The 13,310-nt window shown below is 41.2% G+C and overlaps 7 protein-coding genes across 7 annotated transcripts; 3 read left to right on the top strand and 4 right to left on the bottom strand.

Annotated features, from left to right (window-relative positions):
• Window positions 1-920: 920 nt before the first annotated feature.
• BRE5 (Bre5p) lies at window positions 921-2,471 on the top strand (the record flags this gene model as incomplete). The annotated part of the gene is made up of 1 exon (XM_056230977.1): window positions 921-2,471. One exon carries the CDS (start codon window positions 921-923, stop codon window positions 2,469-2,471), a length of 1,551 nt encoding a protein of 516 aa, XP_056084842.1.
• A 1,364-nt stretch (window positions 2,472-3,835) lies between these two features.
• Window positions 3,836-5,176, top strand: LYS9 (saccharopine dehydrogenase (NADP+, L-glutamate-forming); the record flags this gene model as incomplete). The annotated part of the gene is made up of 1 exon (XM_056230976.1): window positions 3,836-5,176. One exon carries the CDS (start codon window positions 3,836-3,838, stop codon window positions 5,174-5,176), a length of 1,341 nt encoding a protein of 446 aa, XP_056084841.1.
• Window positions 5,177-5,560: 384 nt separating this feature from the next.
• On the top strand, window positions 5,561-6,190 carry MSO1 (Mso1p; the record flags this gene model as incomplete). The annotated part of the gene is made up of 1 exon (XM_056230975.1): window positions 5,561-6,190. The coding sequence occupies one exon, from the start codon at window positions 5,561-5,563 to the stop codon at window positions 6,188-6,190; it is 630 nt and encodes a 209-aa protein (XP_056084840.1).
• A 218-nt stretch (window positions 6,191-6,408) lies between these two features.
• On the bottom strand, window positions 6,409-7,590 carry SKDI14G3700 (putative aminophospholipid translocase regulatory protein; the record flags this gene model as incomplete). Its single annotated transcript, XM_056230974.1, has 1 exon — window positions 6,409-7,590. The coding sequence occupies one exon, from the start codon at window positions 7,588-7,590 to the stop codon at window positions 6,409-6,411; it is 1,182 nt and encodes a 393-aa protein (XP_056084839.1).
• Window positions 7,591-8,001: 411 nt separating this feature from the next.
• FPK1 (serine/threonine protein kinase FPK1) lies at window positions 8,002-10,695 on the bottom strand (the record flags this gene model as incomplete). Its single annotated transcript, XM_056230973.1, has 1 exon — window positions 8,002-10,695. The coding sequence occupies one exon, from the start codon at window positions 10,693-10,695 to the stop codon at window positions 8,002-8,004; it is 2,694 nt and encodes an 897-aa protein (XP_056084838.1).
• Window positions 10,696-11,008: 313 nt separating this feature from the next.
• Window positions 11,009-11,416, bottom strand: TRM112 (RNA methylation protein TRM112; the record flags this gene model as incomplete). Its single annotated transcript, XM_056230972.1, has 1 exon — window positions 11,009-11,416. The coding sequence occupies one exon, from the start codon at window positions 11,414-11,416 to the stop codon at window positions 11,009-11,011; it is 408 nt and encodes a 135-aa protein (XP_056084837.1).
• Window positions 11,417-11,590: 174 nt separating this feature from the next.
• On the bottom strand, window positions 11,591-13,060 carry PET494 (Pet494p; the record flags this gene model as incomplete). Its single annotated transcript, XM_056230971.1, has 1 exon — window positions 11,591-13,060. One exon carries the CDS (start codon window positions 13,058-13,060, stop codon window positions 11,591-11,593), a length of 1,470 nt encoding a protein of 489 aa, XP_056084836.1.
• Between the last annotated feature and the right edge of the window lie 250 nt (window positions 13,061-13,310).

Below are 13,310 nucleotides of genomic sequence, written 5' to 3'. Positions count from 1 at the left end.
CTGGCATCTTGTAAACAGCTCTTTCACCTGAAAATCCATGCGTTATTCCCTTGAACCATTAGGTCACGTGATTTTTTTGGTGTGACTTAACGGTTTTTTCTTGGAAATTTTTCGTCCAAATAGCGAAAAACATCAGGTGGCGAGTAATGAATGAATGACATATCTCAAGCAGCACAAGCATCTATTCCAGGGATAAGAGGAAGTACAAGCTTCTTTGTTTATAGTTCTAGAGTGACTACACTTTTTTGAGATTAGGCAACACTACCTTTTCGTATTTTTTTCCCTGTCCCCAGTTGTTACCGTTACGGTCAAAAGTTCCATCACAACCAGCGGACGTTAAACTAAGCTATTTTTTTTTCCATCTCCATCGATTCCTTCCAAAGAGCAGCTCACATTCATTTGGGGAAATCATACTGTGCAAGGATAATACTTGATATAAGGTACCTTTCTGGAAAAAACAAGAATAGTACAAACAGAGGAGGTTTCACTGGTTGCCGTTAGTAACAAGACTATTGTAAACAAAGAGTAGAAAATAAAATATTCCTCTAATTTTGTTCATTTTTCCCGAAACTTTTAATTAGTTCTCCGTTTACTTCTTCAAGTTGTGTTTTTTGCCTACATTTTAATTCAATTTTGCTCATTCAATAATCACTTATTTTTCTTTATTATCTTCGTTCAAGCCTTACTTTCTTTCAAATACTCGACCAATTATTTTACAGAAACCTTGTTGATAAATCACCTTACTGATAAACCTTTTTTTCATTAAGTTTTTTTTAGAGAGAAAAGGTTCACGAAGGATATAGAAAATCATCGCATATTTTTTTTCAAGTGTGTTATAGCTTTATTTCTTTGTCACTAATAGTTGCATTTGAATTCATACCCCCGAATAGAGGCACCAAGTAGAAATTACAAGGAGAGAAATGGGTGTTACGGTTCAAGACATATGTTTTGCTTTTCTGCAAAACTATTACGAAAGAATGAGGACCGATCCCTCTAAACTGGCATATTTTTATGCCAATACAGCCGAACTAACACATACCAATTATCAGTCCAAGTCAACGAACGAAAAGGATGATGTCCTTCCAACAGTAAAAGTTACTGGACGAGAAAACATCAACAAGTTTTTTTCTAGAAATGAGAACAAAGTTCAAGGCTTGAAACTTAAATTGGATACGATAGATTTCCAGTATACTGGACATTTGCACAAAAGCATCTTGATCATAGCCACCGGCGAAATGTTCTGGACGGGAACTCCTGTCTACAAGTTTTGTCAAACATTCATTTTACTACCATCTAGCAATGGCTCTACATTTGACATTACTAATGATATCATCAGGTTCATTCCTAGCCCATTCAAGCCTTATGTTCCAACAGAGGATTCCTTATCACAACCTGAAGAGGAGAAGTCAGCAAGCCCAGTTGAAAGTGGCAAAATAAGGCAGGACTCAAGAGTTGAAAAAGAGAAGGAGAAGGAAAAAACTCCAGAAATAACAAAACCAAAGGCAAAAAGGGAAACAGTCAAAGAAGCAATCGAACAGTCTGAACCTTCTACTCAAGAAGGGACAACGAATGCTGATCGTAGCCAATCTCTAGCTATTCCCGCTGCTAAAGAATCCAAGACCCGCACTGAAATCGTGCCTTCCGATACCAAGGCCAACCACAAACAAGCAGAACCTACGATACAGGAACCAGAGAATGTTGCAAAACCCAATGAAAAACCACTAAAGACCGAAAAGAAGACTGCGCCAATAAAGGCTAAAGAAGATTCTGTTGAGACTATAAGTGCTGTTGGTAAGCCTCCACTACTCAACGGTAAAAGCGTTAGTGAAGAGACAACGACACCTGAAAGCGTAAAGGAAGCTGGCACCGAATGTAAAGCAATTGAGCCCAATGTCTCCGAATCTGAAGAATCTAATGGTGGCGCTCCAACGGTTTCGCCCTCTTTAGAACCGGTTGCGAACCCACCAAGAATGACCTGGGCCTCAAAACTGATGAATGAAAACTCCGACCGGATCAGCAAGAGTAGTACTACGGTTGAATACGTCAGACCTGAAACCGTTACGAAGAAACCAACCGAAAGAAAGTTTGAAATGGGCAACCGTAAAGACAATGTTAGTGGCAATAGCAAAAATAAGAAAAAACCAGTATTCAGCACCGTTAATAAGGATGGCTTTTATCCCATCTACATTAGGGGAACGAATGGTTTAAGAGAAGAAAAATTGAGAAGTGCTCTAGAGAAAGATTTTGGTAAAGTCATGAGGATAACGGCAGCGGACAACTTTGCAGTTGCCGATTTCGAAACCCAGAAGAGTCAAATCGATGCTTTAGAGAAAAAAAAGAAATTGATTGATGGCATAGAAGTTTGTTTGGAAAGGAAGACAGTTAAGAAACCTACTGGAAATAATCCTACTGGCGTGTTCACCAATGGAACACGCTCTCATAGGAAGCAACCACTCAAAAGAAAAGATTGATCAATCAATCGGAAATCCAAAAAAAAAAAAAACTGAAAAACTTAAAAAGAAAAAAATCATAAAACAACCTTAGAAAACACCAGAAATGAGCTGCGAATTAAGACCCAAAAAGACAAGACAAAAATTGTATGATTAGTTAATGTATTAGCGCGAAAAGAACTGAAACCCGTTTTAATGCTGTGGAAAGGAAAGTATAGTGTAGATTTAGATATATGAGAACGTGAAAGAAAAGAATTAAAGGCAAGTTCAAATCGAGCATGATGATGCATGGCAATGTTTTTTCGTGCTAAACAAGAAGTGGAAAGGAGAGGGGAATAACAAGCTTGAGTAGTAAATAAAAAAAGCATATTGATAGATAGCTCATTTGTAGTTAACTGATGACATTTATGTACATAATTAAAAGAGAAGAAATTTTTTAAAAAAAAGTCTCTTGTAATAACCAAGGTCAAGAAATAGGGCCTGCTGAAAGCAAAAGATGTTACACGCCTTCAAAATAAAAAAAAGATGGGCGAAAGGGATAAATCTCTTTCACTTCTTCTTACTCTGTGTTGCTGTCAGTTAAGACAACAAACGTGTGGATAATTTACGGGAGTCGTTTACCATAGACTACCTAGAAATGGCATAGTCATGGAGATAAAGTCCCATGACTATATAAGAAACAACTAAACAATAACCAAGACAAAACGGCAGAGTTTCAGAACATGGACCAAAGAAATCTTGTAATTGATTTTCGGCCTGCTTTTATACCGAACTATGAAAAAGTCACGGGAAAAAAGCTGGCAAACATTTTTGATTAAATTTTTCTTTTTATCAGGGCTGGGGCTGCTAAAAGCCAGCCAACTCTCACTAAGAGAACTCCACCTGTTGCTAGCTATGTATGCAACGGCTTCGATATCGTATTTGACTGGCCCGTAAGACAGTGGCCTGTTATTTCATGACCTTCGATTTCAATGTAATTGAAAAGCACAATGGAGCAAAAGTCAAACTCTTAACGGCAACTGCACACGAGATCAAGCCAAGGAGTGATCTCGCAGGGACTTTTGTTTCTTCCGAAGCAATCAAACCATTGTGAGGACCGCAATGGCGAGTAGTACCGCCCAAGTGGCAAAACGTTTAGCGGTGAAGAAGATTACTCACTGGTTTGGAATCGAAATTCCAATGGAAAAATTCGCTCTGTGGTGAAAAATAAAGACCATACATAATAAGGGTATTTGGAATTTCCAATGGAATTATCTATAATAGATGATACAAACAGCGTGGAATTTGGCATAAATCGTATATAAACCGTAGGCTCTTGTTGTAATTATGTAAGAAGAATCATTTAGTGATAGAAAGCAAGACGCAAAGAGAACGCACACTTGAATATGGGAAAAAACGTTTTGTTACTAGGATCTGGTTTTGTTGCACAACCAGTCATCGACACACTCGCTGCTACCGATGACATCAATGTCACTGTCGCATGTAGAACATTAGCCAATGCGCAAGCTTTGGCCAAGCCTTCTGGCTCCAAAGCTATTTCATTGGACGTTACCGATGATGATGCTTTAGACAAGGTTTTGGCTGATAATGATGTTGTCATCTCATTAATTCCATACACTTTCCATCCAAATGTGGTGAAGAGTGCCATCAGAACTAAGACCGATGTGGTTACTTCGTCTTATATTTCTCCTGCACTAAAGGAATTGGAACCAGAGATCGTAAAGGCAGGTATTACTGTCATGAACGAAATCGGGTTGGACCCAGGTATCGACCATTTGTATGCGGTCAAGACTATAGACGAAGTCCACAGAGCTGGCGGTAAGCTAAAGTCCTTCTTGTCATACTGCGGTGGGCTGCCAGCACCTGAAGATTCTGAGAATCCATTGGGATACAAATTCTCATGGTCATCCAGAGGTGTGCTGTTGGCTTTGAGAAACTCTGCTAAATATTGGAAAGACGGTAAAATTGAGACAGTCTCTTCCGAAGATTTGATGGCTACCGCTAAACCTTACTTCATCTACCCTGGTTATGCGTTTGTTTGCTACCCAAATAGAGATTCTACCCTTTTCAAAGAGCTATACCACATTCCAGAAGCTGAAACTGTCATTAGAGGTACTTTGAGATACCAAGGGTTTCCAGAGTTTGTTAAGGCTTTAGTCGACATGGGTATGTTGAAGGACGACGCTAACGAAATCTTCAGTAAGCCAATTGCTTGGAACGAAGCTTTGAGACAATATTTGGGTGCCAAATCCGCTTCAAGAGAAGATTTGATTGCTGCCATCGACTCAAAAGCCAACTGGAAGGACGATGAAGACAGAGAGAGAATTCTATCCGGGTTTGCTTGGTTGGGTTTGTTCTCCGATGTGAAAACCACACCAAGAGGCAATGCTTTAGATACCCTATGTGCACGTCTAGAAGAATTGATGCAATATGAAGACGGTGAAAGAGACATGGTCGTCCTGCAACACAAATTCGGCATCGAATGGGCTGATGGAACTACCGAAACGAGAACATCTACTTTAGTCGACTATGGGAAAATCGGTGGCTACAGTTCTATGGCTGCCACCGTCGGTTATCCAGTGGCAATTGCAACCAAGTTCGTCTTGGATGGTACAATCAAGGGACCAGGCCTAATAGCACCATACTCACCAGAGATCAACGACCCAATCATGAAGGAATTAAAGGATAAGTACGGTATTTATCTAAAGGAAAAAACGGTGGCTTAAATAGAAATAAACGCATCAAAAAATTTATCGTTTGTATATTGGCGACATTAATATGTCTCTCTTTTGTATTACTTATTTTTATAAGGAAACGTAAAATAGAAAAAAAAATTCAAAAAAGCTGACAGAAGGTTACGACTTATTGATGGTTAATTAACTGGACCAGCAAACGTTTCCAAGTCTTTAACTTCAAATCCAGGATCAAACCCACTGAGGCGCTTATCTTGTTGTTATTCCGAAACGTATCAAATGAGCTCGTTAAAGGCCTTTGGAGTTTTTCACTTTTAGAGGTTTATAAATATATAATATTGGGAAAGGTGCAAAGTTAACAGGTTGATCAGAGTAGAAAAGTCCAGCTACCAACATAATCAGGATTTTGCACACACTATGAGTCAAATACTACATTCCCAGGAAAGTTCCGGGCGATTTTGGAACAAGTTCAAGACGTCAACCAAATCGTTGTCGACATCTTTGGCACATTTATCCATCAAAACAGAGAAAGACGGTGATACAGTAGATTCCACACTAGTTCATAAGGGCCTGGTCAAATTCTACGAAAATCAGCATCCCTTTCAAGGGTTCCCGGGTTGGCTGGGAGAGAAGGAGAATTTGCCTAACGAGCGCAAAATTCTGGATACTCAAGTGAAGCATGATATGAAAAAGCAAAGCTCCAATCATTTTTCTTCATCCTTCTCCCAGAGAAGGAAAGCTTCTTCAGAAGATCCCATGAATGCACCTGCTCCGAATGAGAGCGCACCGGAATACACACCTGCGAGTAAATCCTTTCAGGATATTTATAACAACTCCACAAGTCCCTCTGGCTCAACACCGAGAGGAACTTCATCCCGGCCCACTAAACCTTCAGCAGGCCAAGAATTTAGGACAAGCTTGGGTCGAAGTAAAACATCGGGCAGTTCTAACGCTTCCGGTACCCCGACGCCGCCACCAGAAGCAACCGGTGGAGTCATGGCAATGAAAGATAGACTAAAAAGGCGCAAGAACGATTATGGATTTTAATATGTCCGTTCTACTGCACAGTGGAAACAGCAAAGAACATTTAATGAATATATAGGTGTCGTATATGTGACGAATAATGTCTTGATACAGAATACAAAAGGAAAATAAAAGTACGATGTACAATCATCCAACCTTCTTTATCTTGAATATACATATAATTACAACGTTTTCTTGACGCAAAGTCAAATGCAGGACTTGTATAATAGATGATAAGATAATCATAAAACTTCTCGTAATGGAATACTAATGATGCTATTCTCTTCGAACTGAGTATCGCTAGTATCAAAATTTAGATAACTATGATCATGCATCGGTCTTGGTTTGAATATGACCTTTATCAGGAACAGAATGGCGAAGAGAGTCGCAATCCCAGAGACAATTAAGTACACGACTCCTAAAGCTTCGTTACCGACGCCAATGATGCTATTTGTGGTTAGCAGGAAGGATTTGGTTCCATAGAATGATCTGACTGGGTAGTTTAGTTCTATATCAACAATGTAAGTACCCTTGCCTATTCCGTTGGTCTCATTCTTCATTGCTAGCTTATAGAAATTAGGTAACGCAGCAGTCCTCATCCAAATCTTGAATTCTTCCCAATTTTGCAAGTCCGGAATGTTGTCATCGGTGTAACCGTTGGGAAATTGATTTGCCCAATTTGGGGGTGGTACAATATCGGACGCATTATATTCGGTCTTTCCATACCTATGACGATCGGTGCCCCATGCGATGCCCTTTGTGCTAAGTAAGTAATCAGGAGTCCCATTTACACCACTAAATGTCGTATCAAATGTATCATTGAACATTGAATTGGCTATCAGTCCACAGGGAAATATAGTCTTATTGTTTACGGTCCTTAATGGGTCGCAGTTGGGATCCAGATCGTCCCCGATCAGCGCTTCCCCTTTCAGTTGGTTCAGATCAAGTGACTGTACATATTCTCTGTAGTTTTGGTTAAAGTTTGTTAAATGGTAGTAAACATAAGTAGATTTCTTGATATGGTTTGGAATTTCAAACTGTATGCGACATGTCTGATTACCCACCTCAGGATCGGTGAGTAGCATCCATTCGGGTTTAGTTGCAACCTTGCTACTGAAGTGATAGTCGACAAACTCAGAGGGAACCGTTTCAAAATACTTTGCTGATGCTAGTGCATCGCATTCTGTGTAGTCTACCACCAATCTCTGAACACTTATTGTGCTGACCACCAGCCCAATACCAATGGGCGCAAAGACACATGCCATTAAAATAAGCAACGGTAGCACGCTCTGTGGCGATAAGATGGGCTGCCAGGCTTTAAGTCGCTGTTGTCTAAACGATGTGTTAGCAGGTTTTCTCGATTTCTGAGCCTTTTGCTTTCTAGACAGCTGTTTTTTCTCTTTCCATCTTAATATCAGTCCCATATTGCATGAATGTTTGAGCCTATACCCTAAATATCAATGAATCTCTGCACTGTTTATCCTCTTCTCACTAGTATAAGGCGCCATCGTATCATCGTTTCTTAGGTAGCGCGTAAAATATACTACGCAAATAACTTGAAAAAAGCAATACCATCAACTATAAAGAGAGACAATGCTTCATCAAATGCTTCAACTGAGAATCGAAGGACCGATATATGATTTATTTAAGTTACATATTCACTGACTAATTGACAGGGAGAAAGAAGACAAAATAAAAAGAATAAACTAACAGTACGCAAATTTGGATCTTGTATAAAAATAGAGTTCGTTAAATGTTTGATGAATAAATGAGAGAAAAAATGAGAAAAAGAGTAAAAAATAAAGTAAAACCGATACTTATACGCTAGAACCCATTTACCTTTTAAAAAAAGTTCTGTGACTGTTACTCCTCGATCTGTTAGAGTTTGGAGTGTATGCAATTTTCCCATAAGAATTGGTATTACCATAAATCATTGAGTTGTTGTCTTGTTCCATTAAACTCATTGAGTTGAAATCGTGGAACGGATCATCCTCCGAGACTTCGTCATCATATTCAACAACTTCTTCAAACATGTTTTTCTCTTGCTCGTCGAGATGCTTATGGCCATCTTCACTAGTTTGTCTTTTCTTATTAGATGACAATTTAGCAAAATCACAGCCATCTTCAGATAACACTGGGATCAGAGGTGGTTCCTGATTTCTCAACAGGGACCATTGAACCTTCTTGAAGAAGGGATGCTTCTTCACGTCAGCTGCACCCATTTTGCAACCTAACCGCTTGGATTCGTTTTTGGTCAGCAATTTTTTGATTAAATCCTTACAAGTCCTGGAAATTTCATTATTATTGGGAAAACTGACTTCATTTTTTAAAATATTCGTGAAAGTCTCATTTGTGTTATCACCCTTGAATGGAGTGAAACCGAATAGCATCTCATAAATCAATATCCCTAACGTCCACCAGTCGACCGCAGCAGTGTGGCCATTGCCTCTTATGACTTCAGGGGCAATGTACTCCTCAGTGCCCACAAAGGAATTAGTTCTAAACCCATCTGAGCATATTTTGGTATCGACAAGAGTTGATTGAGCGGAACCCTTGACAACGGGGATTTTGGAATCTTTGGCTTGAATGGATAAGTCGAAGTCAGAAAGCATGATATGACCGGATTGATGTAATAGAATATTTTCAGGCTTCAAATCTCTATAGATGAACCCTAATAGGTGTAAATATTCCAGCGCTGCTGTCACTTCACTAGCATAGAATCTGGCATCGTCTTCGCATATGCACTTGGTTTCTCTTGTTTGCAAAGCCCTGAAGAATTCCCCACCCATACAGTATTCCATACAAAGGTAGAGGTAGTCTTCGGATTGAAATGAATGGTATAGTGTGACGATGAATGGATGGTTGCTGGTAGCGAGAATTTCTTGTTCTGTAAGAACACGCTTTATTTTGTTTCTTTTGATCATTTCCTCTTTACTCAAAACCTTCAAAGCATACACTCTGTTTGTCTTCTTCTCCCTTACCAAAAAAACTTTACCGACATCGCCTTGACCCAAGAGCCTAATTTTTTCAAAAGACTGTGGACCCACCATGATATCTTGGAATTTATTGCTGAAAGATTTGGTTCTTAAACGTCGTGACCTTCTGGGTTCTTGAAAATCCGAAATTTTGGGAGGTGGTTCCTGTGGGAAAAACGAGTTTGAAGGAAGCACCGACTGGCCAAGATTTTTATCGTTTATATCGGTGGGTTGTGACTTCTTTTGTGTTGAAGAAGAAGAAGACGCAGATGCGGCAGAAGCGAGTTGCAAACCATTGGGTTCGGATGCTGCTCTTCTTAGTGGTATTTTTATCCTTGGATGGGTGGATTTGCCATTTTGTTTAGCAGGCGAAAGATTTCTAGGTTTGCCCTTGGTCTTGGTCCGTTCTTCCTTTTCATTATCGTGATCATTGTCGCTGTCATCATCGTATTGATTACCGTACCCCACAACGATGGAAGGGAACGGTTGGGTAGTTGTGGGGCTCTTTGAAGAGTCCCTGATTGGCGAGTCATTCAAAGTGTCCCTTAATGGCACATCCTTGGGGATATCGTGAAAAAAAAAGTCTTCGCTATTGAATTGTTGTACCTCTTCGTTTTCTTTGATCTCGTTTAAGGATAAATTACTTAGATTTCTGTTGTTTGTCAAAGAGTTTGTCTTTGACGTGGGAGTAGATAAAAAATGGATACCTCCTGCATTTGGATACGACTGGAGGCCTTCATCTAAGTCATGAGAAGACAAGGCATGCGTTGGTAAACCTTGGTATGCAAAATATGGGTTACTACTACGTACTGTGCCCGTTCTTTCTCTGAACGGATTGTTGGAAGAAAACCCTTGCGAACTCGAGTGGTGTCGGTGGTTGTTTGGTCTGGCAGCAGATCCACTGCCATTATTTTTCGAGTTCTGGCTGGGCATTATCGGGGTGGAAGGTGATCTTCTCCTTCCGGCCCCGGCTTTAGCAATAGTGGGACTCAAAGAAGGTGGCGAAAGCATTATGGGGGATCCGCATTGTGAATGTTCACGTTCGTGTTCATGCTGGTCTATATGTACCATTTTTGGCGTCTGTAAGACATCGTTCTCCGGGATTGTAGGAGAAAGGGGCGGAGATTCCGGAGGAGCATTTGCTGGCGCAGTCATTGGCTTGACGTACCTCAACTTGGATGATGATGATGTGGAATCGCCCTCAAGACTGCTCTGACTGCTGTTATGGGCACTGGTGTTTTTGCTACTGTTACCAGACTGGAACATACTTTTCAATTTAGAGAATCGTGAAGATTGACCCTCTGAGCCACTATTATTGTGATCCGGTTCTTTCGAGTTCTCTGCATCGGAGTTTAAATTCACGCTAGACACACTCACGCCGTTGGATGAACTCCCATTCCGTTTCCACGACCGCGAGAGCAACTTGGAAAAGGATATACTCCTGGTCCTCTCTGATCCGGAGGGAGGCCGTTGAAGGTAATCATGCTCGCGTTCTTGTTCGTGCTCGTGCTCGTGCTCGTTGCCATGCCCGTGTTCGTGGTGATGTCCAGCCATGTTCTCTTGCTGTTGTCCGAATGATGATACCTTCAAGGCCCTTGAACCTTCAAAGCAGCAACTGTGCTGCCCTATAAGCAGGTTCGAGTCCTTAAATCAGGAGAAGATCTCGTTCTTCAAAGCCTTTGGAAATTGTATCTCCAAATCACGCGGGACGGGAGGGCTCAAATATTAGAAACTGTGGTGGTAGTCCCAGTCCTTTAGTTTGTTTATGCTACATGGGAGGTCCTGTACGTATATGAGGCTAGGTATATATCTGTGTATATAGTGGTGTTGCTATCTTGTGTGCCCACCCGCAGGAGTCTTTCTCTATTCATACCAGATGTGGGGGTAGCAGCAAGTTGGGGATGCCGTTCTTGATGTAGTAGATGTGGCCGCAGTTTCTGCACTTCATTTCACCTTCAACGATGGACGTCTGCAGCAGCAAAGTGTGCAGATCATTTAAGATGGCCATGTCGTCGTCGGTGAGCTCTGCGATGGATGATGGGAATGAGGGTTTGCTAGGGGGCAATGCGCTGTTTCCCAGTTCGCCAGCGACTGCAAGCACGGCGGGCCAGTCCACACGGTTGACGATGTTCAGCAGAAACTCTGGGTTAAACTCGATAGACTCGTCCTGCACCAGTTGGCATTTGTTGCCGCAGTACTCCAGTGGGAAGTTGTCGTTGCTGCTGTCACAGGCCTTGACAGAACATTTTAGGAAGTTTGTCGTTAGGAACTTCATTCTAAGTAAACTAGTCGTGTGATGTGCAGTGCTGAGGAGACCATGTTGTCACATTACTGGTAAAATGGCTTTGCTTTTAGAGCTCATCGATGAAAAATTTACTACCAAAAAAAAAATTAGTGACGTCGTGTAACATGATGAGGATATTAGGGAAGTACATATTTACATGCTTCATTATGAAGAGTCTGCTTGAATGTCAGATATGCGTTTCAGCAGCGCAATTACGTCTCTATTTTTGCTCAAAATTTGGTAGCAGGTTTTCCTTTCTGCCTGCGAGATGGTGCTGAGGGCTTGGGAGCGGTCTTCATCTTTCGGCAGTAGAATTCTGACGTTGGCCGCCGGATGCTTCTTCCTGTTGCGCTGTAAGAAGCAGTTCAGTTTGAGGATGCTGATGAGCTTGAATATATTATCGTTGTAGTCGTATTTGCAGTTCGTTTCCTGCAGGGTAATGTACCCGCTGAGCAGTCTCGTGTACGTTTCTAGAGATATACTCGGTATTGGTTTGTTGGCAGGCTGAGTATGTATGTTGGGAAAAAAAAGCTGGGTGCGTTCGTTGTACGGATTCATTACGATGGAAGAGTATTTCTGGAATATCTTGTTGTCCTGCATGGAGTCTTTGATCAATGTGTCGTAAAAGCCTTCCTCACTTTCGTTATCGTAGAGATTGCGAGGAAAAAGAAAGGAATGGTCGTAAAGCCAAAGTCCCAGTAGTTTCTTCACCTCGTTTGATCGTACCTTGCCATAGAACTGCTTGAACTCGTCCAGTGTTTTCAAATCGTTGTTGTGAAGTTCAGTGCATACGAACTTCAATATGGTAGGGTATTTCGACCAGTTCGGCAGTTCAAAATTCTGCACTTTTTCAAGCGACGTCACTACCTTGTCAAATTTTTTGTTCCATAAATCATAGAACACGTCTATCCTCTGATGGGTGCCCTGCGCCTGCTTCCCCTTGATCAAGAGCTCTACCTCGTGACGCCACTCCTTGCTGCTGTGGTTCTGGACCTCCGTTTTCGGCTGAATAGTATCTCGGTATAGCATGTACGCATAGAGCATATGGAATATGGATGCCTTCACGCGTTGCGAATCGTAATCGGCGACTTTTGCCTCTTTGTTTGAGACCAGATCTGCTAAAGTATAGTGTTTTATGGGGGAGTCTAATTGCCCGTCTTGCTCTTGTACAAACGGATCTTCTCCTGCATGCCGTGACGCTGGCCGCTCGCATTTAATATCATCTTCTTGATCATCCAGTTCAGTATCTCGAGATAAAGTGAGCGCTCCAGTTTCGAATCCTTTTCTCTGTTTCGCCAGACTCATCTGTGCGGCTATCATCTGCTCTTCGAATGCCCTTTCATTATTTACGGTAATCATTGTATTATAGGCGACAATGCCCATGAAGGCAACAATATTGGTCGTGACAAACATCACATTACCGGGTGCATTGAAATACCTCCATAAAGTGCGCATATAGGGGAACGTATCACAGTTGCAGCTCAGAAGTAGCCCATTTACCCTTGTAAAATTTGTTACAAGCCTTTTCCTGCTTCTAGCCGAGTACATATTTGTCCTAGAATGTACGGAATAGAAACGCTTCCATAGAAGCCGCCACACTGTGCTGATGCTCCTCTTCCCCTTCTTCAAATGCATTGTGTGTTTCCACGCTTGCTCAGGTAGCTTTGTAGGTTCGAAGGAGTCGTTTTTGTCTTTACGCTAGATTCTGTCCTTTATTTTACAATCACCATATTGGATTCATCCCCCCGCGTAAAATCGTTAGCCCGAATTAAATCGAAAGTCTAATAAACTCAAGAGCGCCAGTAAATATGTAAAAACAAAAAGTATCTTTTATTAAGTTTATCGGTTTATCGGTTTGTTTGAACTGATTATATATTTTTATAGA

Source organism: Saccharomyces kudriavzevii (assembly GCF_947243775.1).
Source record: "Saccharomyces kudriavzevii IFO 1802 strain IFO1802 genome assembly, chromosome: 14".
In the NCBI taxonomy this organism is placed as follows: domain Eukaryota; kingdom Fungi; phylum Ascomycota; class Saccharomycetes; order Saccharomycetales; family Saccharomycetaceae; genus Saccharomyces; species Saccharomyces kudriavzevii.
The sequence above is the reverse complement of the archived record's forward strand: the minus strand, read 5'-3'. Positions and strand labels throughout refer to the sequence as shown.